This window comes from Priapulus caudatus, unplaced genomic scaffold, assembly GCF_000485595.1.
Source record: "Priapulus caudatus unplaced genomic scaffold, Priapulus_caudatus-5.0.1 Scaffold821, whole genome shotgun sequence".
Classification (NCBI taxonomy): Eukaryota; Metazoa; Priapulida; class Priapulimorpha; order Priapulimorphida; family Priapulidae; genus Priapulus; species Priapulus caudatus.
The window spans coordinates 120,428-132,934 of record NW_014577882.1 but is presented as its reverse complement, the minus strand read 5'-3'; the positions used below and the strand labels follow the sequence as shown (position 1 = coordinate 132,934).

At 45.0% G+C, this 12,507-nt stretch overlaps 1 protein-coding gene across 1 annotated transcript in view; it reads left to right on the top strand.

The window, feature by feature from the left end:
• Nucleotides 1-12,507, top strand: part of LOC106813763 — a 20,856-nt gene that overhangs the window by 2,345 nt on the left and 6,004 nt on the right. Inside the window, exons 3-13 of the mRNA XM_014817984.1 lie at nucleotides 803-905; nucleotides 1,419-1,471; nucleotides 2,016-2,156; nucleotides 2,417-2,548; nucleotides 3,774-3,826; nucleotides 4,472-4,670; nucleotides 4,966-5,055; nucleotides 7,291-7,480; nucleotides 7,800-8,485; nucleotides 8,712-9,227; nucleotides 9,562-9,764. Coding sequence (XP_014673470.1) covers nucleotides 803-905; nucleotides 1,419-1,471; nucleotides 2,016-2,156; nucleotides 2,417-2,548; nucleotides 3,774-3,826; nucleotides 4,472-4,670; nucleotides 4,966-5,055; nucleotides 7,291-7,480; nucleotides 7,800-8,485; nucleotides 8,712-9,227; nucleotides 9,562-9,764 — 2,366 coding nt within the window. The remainder of the gene's footprint in view (nucleotides 1-802; nucleotides 906-1,418; nucleotides 1,472-2,015; nucleotides 2,157-2,416; nucleotides 2,549-3,773; nucleotides 3,827-4,471; nucleotides 4,671-4,965; nucleotides 5,056-7,290; nucleotides 7,481-7,799; nucleotides 8,486-8,711; nucleotides 9,228-9,561; nucleotides 9,765-12,507) is intronic.

Below are 12,507 nucleotides of genomic sequence, written 5' to 3'. Positions count from 1 at the left end.
TTTATCAGAAGAATAGCTGGCTACAGTACACGTCAGTTGAGCGCTGTCGCTCTGCGGCACTTGTTTTATATAATAATTACATTACATATAATTTTCAAATGCTATTATTGCATATTTCAAGATTTTGGTTACCAACATTGTTGAAATTACTATCCAAAAAATAGGATACCAGATCTTTGGGGGGGATACCAGATTTCAATACCTGGTATCCCGAATGGATACCATAATAAAAATCTAATTTTGACCCCTGTATATATATACCACCAACACATGCCATGTGCTCTAGCTCTCTTTCTCTCGCTCTCTCTTGAGTTACAGCCACCTGGCACTATCTGGTCAAGTTCTGTGTTTAGCGTTTATGTACGTAACATAACAGACCTGTCCATCTCGTGTAATTGGCAGGCAGCTTTAGCTGCGATCAAGGATAGTTTGGGACCCCGCCAATGTGTTTTCGCAAATATGGTAAATTAATCCGGGGTGCTGAACTAGGCTTGGGCAGCTTTTGCCCCGATCAATCTTGAGAGGAGACGTGCTAAAGACTGCTCATTAGGGAGGTCACTTGGAGTCGATATTTTTGTTGGGATGCAAACGTGCGTTTAAGCGCACGAACTTGGCGATCTTGGCTGATCAGGAAACGATATCACAAGGGAGAGGGCATGTTTACGTTGTTCAATATAAACGTTATCAAATTATGAAATCCAAGTAATACTAGATTTTTCTTTTGATGTAAGCGACTGTAACTGCTTCGATGTCACAGCGTATTTTATGCAGACATTGGTTCATGCTCGAGTTTCATTTTCAGGCAATGACGCTGCCACAGTTGCGTTCACAGAGAATGCAGAAAAAAACTTTTGTGGCGGACCAAACCGAACTGGATAGGAACAAATATAAGGCAGAGTTGCAAGGTAACCATATATTATGTATATAGAAAACAAAAATGTTAGATACATAGGGTCAAGTGCAACAACAGCATTCATAAAGAAGGTGTTTTCTATATAAACAATGTATAGTTCTTTGTTATAACATTGGCAATAACCTCTTAGTAGATGTGACCTTATTATAAATTAGAGTGCAGGACTATTGACAGACTGTATGCCAGTATTGCTTTGGTACATCAAACATTTATCTGCAATGACTCTGTCTCGTGAACTATCTTTTATTATGTAGCTGTTATTGCATTTGAAATAATATAATATTTTATCTCAAATTTTGGCACATAGCGATCTAGTTTTTAACTTTTCACACTGTATATTCGAAAGTGACATATTTATATGTAAACTTCCTATTTAGATGGCAGCAATAGGATCTACGTCATTTTTATCGCCTAAATAGCGCATGCATGATCACGTGTCGTAGTCAGTGTAGCGTGGTCTTTCTATCACTCACATGGTGATGTGTATTTTGTTATGAATTCATAGATGCGGGATTCTACGAAGAAGGAATGACTTTGTCTGAAATGAAGGAACTGAGCGTAAGTGTCCTATTGAACAAAATCGCAATCCAACTTTGCTTATTACTTTCAACTTTTAACTTTGAATTACCATAGCCTTGAGTAATAAGCTCGTCCCCAGAGTCCGTGCAGCTGTACGGATGGCTTTTATTTAAAAAAAAGGTTATCCTTTCTGATCAAAATTAGGTTCAACATTCACAGGATGTTATAAGATCCGTGTCGTTATACATTACGAAAACGTGTGTTACGATCAGCATCAAGTAATGTGTAGGTTTACTCAGGGTTGGAAATTAAGGGTAGCAAGCACCAATTTTTTTGCCTGCAAGGGTTAGATGGCTGCCTGCTCTTAATGTCGACAACAAATTCTTGCTCTTAAGAAATTCCTAATAAACTGTATTAAAGGCACACAAAGATTCTGTCTGGGTGAGTAAATTTGCTGCTTGCTCTATTTTTCGGGCAGCAAGTAGTTGCTGGCTTGTTAAAAAGTTAATTTCTAACGCTGGGTTTATCTCACACAGAGATACACTTGAGTGTTTTGTCTAAGGAAATGGTTTATTATGGATAGCTGGCACTAAGCATGTCAATGGAAGCAGAAAAGAAGGAAAACAGCTATAAAATGCTAGTCGAAGACCAGGCACACTACTTAGAGCAGCAGGGATTGGATCACACATCACCAATACCCAAGACCGAATTCCCCAGCAAGCGTGTACGTATATATATACGAGTATACACGTATCAGGAATCGTCAGAGCTTTCTTAATGCATATATATGTGAGTCATTTATGACAATGCTACACTAATTCACTTCGCCTTAGCCGATGTCGTACGTATGCATGACATTTTTTAAGTTATCACATCAATGCTAGAGCATTTCGTTGAAATCGACGCATCTAAGATGACTCTTTAATCTTCTCGCGACCAATTTATCCTTATCGTGTGTTTTTTTTCTCACGTGCGTGACGTCAGTTTGCGCATTCGCGCACTCGCCAGCCCAGCGACGGCAGCAGCGGCCGCGCATCTTGTCAGAGCGGACAGGAAAGTGCCGCGGGATGCCAGACTCCTGATCTGTTTCCCTGTAGCGATACAGGTGCCACACAGGTGAGCTCGCGCGCGCCGTATTTGGTGCATGCACACGCACCCGGTAACGTGCCAAATTTCCGGCCCGAATTCTCGTTGCACATCTCTAATCGTCTAACTACAGCAGCCGTAATCCTGAATTTGCAATGCTATAGAGCCGTGAATGTTTATATATATATATATAAATATATATATATAATAAATGTCTAAATATATAATAATATATATACAATATATATATATGTAAAGCCTGTGGAAAAATACTAGCAACCAGTTGGTCTCCTGAAATTAAATAAAAGTAATATCATTAGGTACCCGGCCGGCTCAATTTTAGGGGCCCAGCTTATGGCACAAGGCGCAAAAGTTTGGAATTCGTTTTCTTAGAAATTGAACCAGATTTACGACACGACAATATTTACAGCGAATCAATTGGGAAGAAAACGTAGTGATTGCACCGATTATTGAACGTATAACCATAAAAAAAGCAACCCCTCGCACTCCTAGCTACTTTTTCAATAAATTTCTGAAGCCCAATGAAGGCTGTCATTTTCCTCGGACGACCGGGTTAGAGTGTTAATTTTAGTCTCCGTCGCACAATTTTTCGCGAAAACGAACAAAGCGACTGCACATCCGCTACAAAAACATACCTTGCTGAGGATATACGGATGCTCGGCATTCGCATCAAAATTAGATCCACCCACTGCCCACGTAGCTCTTCGCGTCGCCACGGCGCCGCGCGGCGAGGCATGGGCAGGTCGCGAAATTAGCACCGCCCCACCGTCATATGCCGTCAAATTATTTGGAGGGCCGGTAATATTGGCAAAACACCGGCTTTGCGAGCCGGTGGTTTCGTCCGTGTTAGCGAGTACCTACTTTTATATTTATAGCATTAATACATGTAATAAGCAAATAGCCTACATTCCTGTTTTACCTGAAGGATATCACGCCATAACTTATCAACATTTTACAAATTTGAAATCGAGAATGCAAGCGTGAAACATCACGTTGACAAAAACACTTCGGACATCATTCACGATCTGGTTCAAACAGCAAAAAAAATTTCTTAGGGCTGGTAAATTATGGTGAGAGCTGATAAAAAAAAGAAGCTATTACCAGCCCTCTGGGCCGGTGCAAAAAATTTGAATTTTATGCCCTGAGTACGGGTGACCGCAGTGGGCTTCCTCTTCTAACGACTTCTCGTTTGCACTGCCATCTCCGCCATTTTTCGTCGTTCCTCTGCTTGCAGGAGGAGAGAAGGGCGACAGGAGCGGACGACGCCGCGGTGGAAGGCGACGTTGTGTCAGAGGAGGAGGAGGAGGAGGAGGAGGAGGAGGAGGAGGAGGAGGAGCTCGCAGTATCGCCGACGAGAGAGGACGGAGGATGCCGCCGACGGTAGTGACGTCCCGATGATCGATTATAATCGAAAGTCGGTCGTTTGCAGCAACCGACTAAGCGCTCGATTAGGAAAATAAATAATCGATTATCAAAAATTTATTTTATTTTATTTTATATAACACATGAAAACGTTGATGAAATGACTCATTATATTATTTTTGTGTGTTTTGGTTACTTTACAGCTTATATAGCTAACCTACACCCCCCTCCCTATGTATTAATACTGTTACGTATCTTTTAGAATATTGTATTATAAAAAATACTGTATTATTATGATATATGATATATTTCAATATCTGGTAGCTGCGATCAATAACATTCAACCGATGATTTTTGATCATCGATCGGTTGGGTACAACCGATGATCGTTGATGAAATTCTCACCGATTCCCATCACGCGCCGACGGCTCGACGCGTAAGATGGAGTTTCTGCGGCGCTGCACCACGCGCCGCCGCCGCCGCGTTTGCGTTCTCTCGACGTCTGCTCATGACGACGAGGCGCAGGAAGATTTCTTTCGTTGAGTTTATTGTTCGTTTATCGGCGCGCAGGATCGACGACGACGACTACGACGACGACGACGACAACGACGTGGGCGTGGAGTGCACGGCGGGTCTTCGCGCTGAGGAAGGGCCGCGGACAAACGGACTACGGAAGCTGTACTCTGGAAGCCCCGGTTGGGAACGCGATGGAACGTTTGCCGTCGACGAAGAAGGGGATGGAGCGCGAGGAACATTGCTCTCACCACCGGTAAGTCGGCCATTCCATCGTGTGTGTGTGTGCGTGCATGTGTGCAGGGGTGGGTGGGTGTCCATGTCCGTGCGCGTGCGTCCGTGTGCATGTGCGTGTCCGTGCGCATACGTTCATGTGCGTGTGCGTCCATGTGTGTGTTATGTGAATATGGGTTTATATTTATGTAAGCTACGCATTTTCATGTTTTTACACAAAGACGTGCCATGAGAGTAGGCGGCGTACTTTTTTGTCCACTGATTTCTGAATTTTGTGAACTTTTATTACGTACTCGGTGGTTTGGGTTCGTTTTTAGATTGTCAGCTCGGCTGACGAGCGTTTTCGTCTAGACCGAGATGTTATTGTGTCTGCAAGTCTTGCCAACAAACAAAGGATGGCAAAGATGGTATGTTGTTGCCATTATTGCATCTCTCTTTCTGTTGCACTCTCTCTCTCTATCTCTACATATCCCTTTCCCTCTCCCTCTCTCTCTCTATCTCTACATATCCCTTTCCCTCTCCCTCTCCCTCTCCCTCTCCCTCTCCCTGTCCAACCTCTCTCTCTATCACTTTTCCCTCTCCCTATTTCTCTCTCTCCTACTCACTCTGTCAGTCTCTCTTTATTTCTCTTTCTCTTTCCCTACTCAATCTGTTAAACTCTTTCTCTCTCTCTCTCACTCCCTCTTTGTTGTTCTCTCATTTCACTCAGAAATGGTGTATCTATTTCATGAATGGAGTGCAATTTGCATTCTGAATTCAAATGATTATCGACATAAGCTGTTTTAACGGTCGAGCATGTGTTGTTTTGAATGTCTCGTCCTGTGTGTGTGTAGCCTCCGAGCCGGAAAGGTCAACGCCTGCCACATTGTATTAATATACCGAACCGGAATCACTACAACTACGTACCATTGTTGCTGAAATTGTGGGCTGACTACGCACAACTGTACAAGGTATATCTCTATTTCTAGGCATATTAAATGCATTGCTATGCGTTTCTAGGCTATTTCTATGCGTTTGAAAGTAATGTATTACTTTTCCATGTGAGCAGCTGCACACAACGTTATTGTATCCCCCGCGACGAAGTCGGCGGGGATACTATGGTTTCATGTCTCCCCAGCCGCCGCGCCGATGACAATTTCCTTCCGTTCTATAACTCGACGCCCTTAATTCACCTAGCGCTTACCAAAACTCGGTATAAACTTAACACATCTTTTGGGGAGAAGGGTGAGCAGCGTACTGCAAAAAAGTCTTGGACTTATTTACCTTTTACCTTGACTGATCATATTTCCGTTCGCCTCTAACTCGGCCCGCTAATTGACCGTAGCGCTAACGCAAACTTTGGTATACTATACACATACTGGGGAGAAGGTAGCAGCGTCGATAGAACCAAGGTTCACAGGCGCGACTCTTTTTTGATCTTATACCTTGACGTATGATCTATTTCTTACGCTCTATAACCGGCCCTAATTGACTCCGCTACCAAACTGTAAACTTACAACCATCTTGGAGAAGTGGGCAGGCGTACCAAAACCAGGATCATCGCGCTTTATTTGACGTTTACATTGACCTGATCAATATTCCTTTCCGCTCTTAACTCGGCCTAATTACGCTAGCTAACAAACCAGGTCACTACGACCTTTATTTGACCTTTACTTTGACCTTTGATCATATTTCCTTCATCTCTATAAACTCGGCCCTAGATTGACCTTAGCGGACAAACTTGGTATATTACACATCTTGGGAGAGGTGTCGTCCGTCGAAACCAGGTCACTGCAACATTTTTTGCATTGACCTTGACCTTGACCTTTTTTTCGACCTTCATATTTCCTTTCCACTCTATAACTCGGCCCCTAATTGACCTAGCGCGACCAAACTTCGTATACTTACACATCTTGGGGAGAACACGGGGGATACATGTAGTTGGCGACAACTGCCCTTTCTAGTTTTTAGTACATCTGGAAATGCCAGTAGTGGAGTTGATATGTTATTAGAAAATTCGTACGTCATTGTATCTCTACGGAGACGTCAATGAGTGGAAATATACGTAGCTTGGCTTTGCTTTTGTCGTTGTTGCTGTCGTCATATAACTCTCTTAGACTTGGAGATACCCAAAAGGTGATCTCAATAGGCATGGTGTGTACAGCAAGGATAATGTTTACGGTGGTTTTAGTCAGAAAATTTTGTGGACTCGTAATTTGTAGTAAATGAAACTGTATGAAGTTATGATAAAGCCTAAGGTGAAGACTTTTTAGGGGAGTCTAGGAAGAAGTGATGGATGGAGAAATTACCCGCAGTTGTATTGTCATGCTATGTTGAAGTTAATTTTCATGAATCTCAGTAAAGTTGCTGCAAGTTTCACATTCAGTTGCTTTTTTATAACCAATAACAGCATCAATGCTGGGTTATTTTTAAGCCGGGTTATCTAGTAATATGTCTGACAATAGGTAAGACCACATTTCTCTGCAAATTTTTATTTTTCGATGTACAAGAGACAAAATTACTTTAACATTGTTTAAAGTGAAATCGAGGAGTAAGGTATGAGCATGTATAAATCTGATTACAAAGAAGTTGGATATCAGAAAATGAGCAACTTCCCAGATTGCCATTCACACAATAACGTGCACGTAAACTCTGGTTTCCAGATCATTGATTGTCAATCCTTTAAGAATAATACACCTTGGAAGCCAATTAATGTTGGACCATGTGTACCTGGCTCGCTGATCTACCGGAAAAAGGGTAGATCGGTTGTACAGGATCCACCAGAGTTGTCAGGCAAAATGGTAACTCTGCAAGGCAGCAAGACCACATCAGCTCAAGGCAGAATCACTAGAAGTAAGGCTAATAAATCTCAGTTATTAATCGTAGAAGTGTGGTCGGTCCCAGAATGTCAATGTCTGTTCTCACTGTTTCGATGTCGACGTCTCAATGTCTGATCTTAATAATCCTTTGATGTCTGGTTTCAATGACCATCAATCTATATTATGTCACTCTTCGTAACATCTTTGCGATCTTAAATAATCAGCAATAATTAATAAATTAAATAATTATTAAATAACCCCAACCTCCATTTGCTCTACCAAATTAAAACAGCATGTGAGTGTGCCGGTATGGTGTACACCGGGGTGTACGGACTTATTTGGGGCATCTGCAGGGACCCGCGCGTGGCATGACAGCGACGGCGATCCCGCCCCGCCGGTGGCGCCCTCCCACCGCATGATGACGCGCAGACAAGTGAACATCTTCGACGAGAGCGACGAAACGCTGCCCGACCTCGTCGTCCCGGCGGCCGACGACAACGACGGTCGCCGCGGCGACGGCGACGCCCTGCGCGTCGTCCGCAACCGCAATCCGGCCGGAAAGACGATCGGAGGAGGCGGCGCCGCCGCGCCGAACCCTCGGCCTGAATCCGACCTGCCGGCGAGAAGACGATTGCGGCCCCTGGTGCCCGCGCGTCCGCTCGGCGAAAGCTGGGACGAGGCGCCCGCAGCGCGAGACATGAGACGGACGTACGGCTCGGGCAGACGGCTCGCCGGAGGGCAGCGTCCCCGCCTCCTCGCGTCTAGCTCGGCACCGACGGTCGGTCGCCGCGGCGACCCCGCTGCTACCTCGACGACGGCGGCGGCGGCTTTTGATTGGTCGTCGGATGACGACGACGACGACCGCGACGGGAACGCGGACGGAGGAGAGAACGAGTCTGACGTCGCGCAGCGGATGGACAGCAAATGCGGCGGCGATGGTGGCGCCACCGCTGCGCCACTCGCCGTCGGGAAAGCACACGGAGCAGCGGGGGAAATGGACGAACAGCGTGGGACGTCGAAACAGCCGAGCGCGCGCTCCGTAAGCAACACGAAATTAGTCATTAGAAATTAGTGACTTCTTTTTCATGAAACCGCATGTTAACAATAGAACGATTCACGACCGTTTTTTTTTCTCATCGGTTTCGGAGCAAAGTGACCAGACCTGAAGCATGTATTTGCTTTGGCCTGACGCGAGACAAAAACGAAACTAAACGAAACGAGAATAAGTTGATGTATTTAAAAGATCAATTTTTTTTTGCGAGCAGGCGCAAGTCACGGGAGAGAGGGTGCCGCGACAAAGAGTCCGCGTTGCTGCGAGAGCAAAGCCACCAGAGGGCACCACGGTGGCAACGCGCAGACCTAAGACTGCTGAAGTGGTCGAGAACCGGAGACCGGAAGTCAAAGCCGACGACGGGGGAGGGAAACGGAAAGCAGAATCCAACACCATCAACAAGGGAGAGAAACGGAGACTGGAATCCAAAGCCGCCGACGGGGTAAGGAAGCGAAAACCGGAATCCAACGCCGTTGACGGGGGAGAGAAACGGAGACCGGAATCCAAAACCGCCGACGGGGGAGAGAAGCGAAATCTGGAATCCAACGCTGCTGACGGGGGAGGGGAGCGGAAACCGGAATCCAAATCTGCCAATGGCATCAGGAAGCGAAAATTGGAATCCAACGCTGTCGACTGGGGAGAGAAGCGGAGACCGGAAACGACACGGGTCACGAGAATGACTGCAAAGTGTGTCGATGTTGCGAAAGTTGCCGAGCCGACCGCCGAGCAGGTAGGATAAATCCGATTGTTGCCTTTGTGGCGGGTGGTAGCGGTGATTCCCGTGTTAAAGTAGGAGGAGGTGGTGGGGTCATCACGCACGAAAATGGGAGAAAATGTCTAAGTTGGTGCAAAGTCGAGACCGCGAATCGAGAAGTAAATGAGTGTGTCGTCGGTCGCCGGACTTCTAATACTGGACTTCATTAGCCTTAATTAGCAGAGTTAATGAATCGTGGGGTTTTCCGCGGCATCTAGTTTTGCAACGCGTGCGTGGCCCCTCGATCGCATTTGCATCCGCTGGGAAAAAAACTCGTCGATTTAACGTTACGACATCCGTCTCCCCGCAGCGGCAGCGCCATGAGGACGACGACGACGACGATGACATGACCCAGATTCACCCGCGAGCCCTCGCTGGAGGCAGTGTTGCCACGGCGATGCAGCCGCCGGAGCCCGGTGTCATGCGGCGTGTGCACGTGCGCTGTCCGCTGTGCGCTCTTCACTACCGGGACGACGTCATAGAGCTACACGCAGCCGAGTGCACGGGCGAAAGGTGATGCTGTCGCTAAGCTCTAGAGAGGGGAGAGAGAGAGAGAGGGAGGGAGGGAGGGAGGGAGGGAGGGAGGGGCAAGAGTGAGAGCGAGAGCGAGAGAGGGCAAGAGTGAGAGCGAAGGCTAGAGCGGGAGAGAGAGAGAGAGAGAGAGAGAGAGAGAGTAGCAGCAGGACTTTATGCGAGATAGGATAGCCCCATAAGTGTCTTATGCTACCACACTCCGGGGTTTCTTCCGAGGGAAAATTAGACAAAGGAGGTAATGGCTAGTTGGAAAAATGGAAAAAACACGCATGGTGGATTCAAAGACGTGCCCTAGGCACGCATGCGGGCGCTGCAGTCGGACGCCGGGGGGGGGGGAACATTTTCGCAATGGCGATGTTAATTTTGACAACGGCGGTGCGCCACTGTGCCTCTTATGTATAAGAAACCTATACATAAGAAAGAAGCCTTCACAGCAGGACGATTCGCATAGAGGCTGTACAAGTGTCACGCAGCATGATGTCATCGCCATTCGTAGCAGCGTTCCCTTAGCGTGATAGCGTTTTATATACTATATATAGCAGAAGAATCTAGTGTTTTTCGCTCCCGCTGTTAGCCAAGGTATGCGGTTAATTCTGTCATGTGCTAGATAGTTGGCCAGGCTACTGCGCAGTTAGAGAGCTCTTGCTATCCTTCTACCCACCTGATGCTAGCTGGAAGATGCAATCCCCCCCGGCTCCATCAACTTACGAGAAATATTTTTTTCGCGTAATTCTCCGTTAGTTACGTCATCAGCCGGTGTTTAAATTTTCGGCTCCAATTGCTGTAGAGATCGAGAACTAATGTGATCTCGTTGTAACTTCTGTGTTCCTTTACTTTCCTTTCGTGTTATCGTTATCCGCATTTTTCTTGTTATACCTGTGCCAGCATGTCGTCGCCGTCTTTCATTGTTACGTATTATTTTTATTTTTACGAATAGTCTTTATTTGTCGGCACGCTGAATCCTGTGATATTCAGGGTTCGTAGCGGGTCTTCCAAAGGCTTATAAGTACTTATTTTGCCAAAAATAAAATAAGGGCCCTTATTAGTACTTATTTTTGGTGAAATCTTAGAAAAGTACTTAATAGTCCTTATTTTTCAATCTACAATATTTCATATAAATTGTTTTATAAACTGTTCTCGACTTAGAGTAAGAATTGTTGTATATATAATACGGAATAATTAAATCTGCTGTGCAATTGTTATATAAATATTATTAGTGTACTTTAATAGTCGGTGATCTATCAGAAATCGCGTAAAAAAGTCTTATTTTGGCCTTCAGAATGGGTCTTATAAGTCCTTATTTCAACATGTGTCTTTCTACTATGAACCCTGATATTGAGTTCAAACGTTATCTTTAGGCTGTGGCTACGCGTCCGGTTACCGGCCGCCCAGCTCCCAGGCTATGCGTCCGGTCATATATTTCTTATGCGAACCCAAATATATTTTTTCAGTAAAAAACAAACAATAAGTTTTTACCATAATATTACTTACCTTTAGGTATTTTATCAAAAAAGTGTGTTTTTGTAACTTTTTAAGCAATAGTAAATCCAGTAAAATCAACGATTTGAAAGGGGGCGTGGCCTAATCGTGACGTGGATTTGGGAATCTGTGCTGAGCTTTGTAATGGATGACCGGACGCGTAGCCACTGTGTTTTTCTAAGACTCTACGCCTGGAAATGTGTATAGTATATTTAAACACATTATTAGTATATCCAACACAAAATGAGTGTGCTGCATCATGTGATAAGTAAGAAAGAATATGAAGAGACAAAAGAGTGCAAACAAAACAATGTTATCATCGCCACCATTACCAACACCAGTAGCAGCAGCAGCAGCAGCAGCAGCAGCAGCAGCAACAGCAGCACCAACACCAATTAACACCAGTAGCAGCAACAGCACCAGCAGCCCCACCACCACCACACACCACAACCATCACTACCACCAGCAGCAGCAGCAGCAGCAACAGCACTGCCACCACCACCACCACCAACAACAACAACAACAACAACAACAACAACAACAACAACAACAACAACAGCACCACCACAGCCGCCATTCCATTAATCAGTTATCATCATCAACACCAGCACTATTGTGATTAACATCAGTACCATCTTAATTGTCATCAGCTGCAGCATCACCACCATCACCGTCACCGCCAATTGTCGTTGACGCGTTGACAATTTACGAAACTATGGGTGTGGGATTTTGTTCCTGTACACACCACAACAGCAATACGTGCAGCTAAATAACATTTTAATTAAATACTCAACTTCATAAAACTATATCTAATATAGCACCAACTTGATACACGTAGAAGTAACATACTAGTTAGGTAACTAGTAAGTAATCATATGCCTGGTCTCTCTATACATTTTTATGACACACGCGATTGGTGTTTGTCTAAATTAGAGACATGTTCGTATGAATGCGCACATTATTAATGCAAATCACAAACAATAAACGTAAATATTAATAATAATAACTCTAAAAAGATTACTAGATACATAAATAACTCATTTGTTTAGATAGTATGCAGATCCTGCTATTGACGCTGAGAGGGTCTATGTCCCTCAGGGTACTGCCGGAAAGTAACCCTGGGTACGGTCCGGCCAGTACCCTTGGGGACATAGACCCGCTCAACATTACTCAGTGTACTAACGCAAAAGCTGGCAATCAGACTCAAACTACATCTGCTAATACTAAATCAATATTATTATTT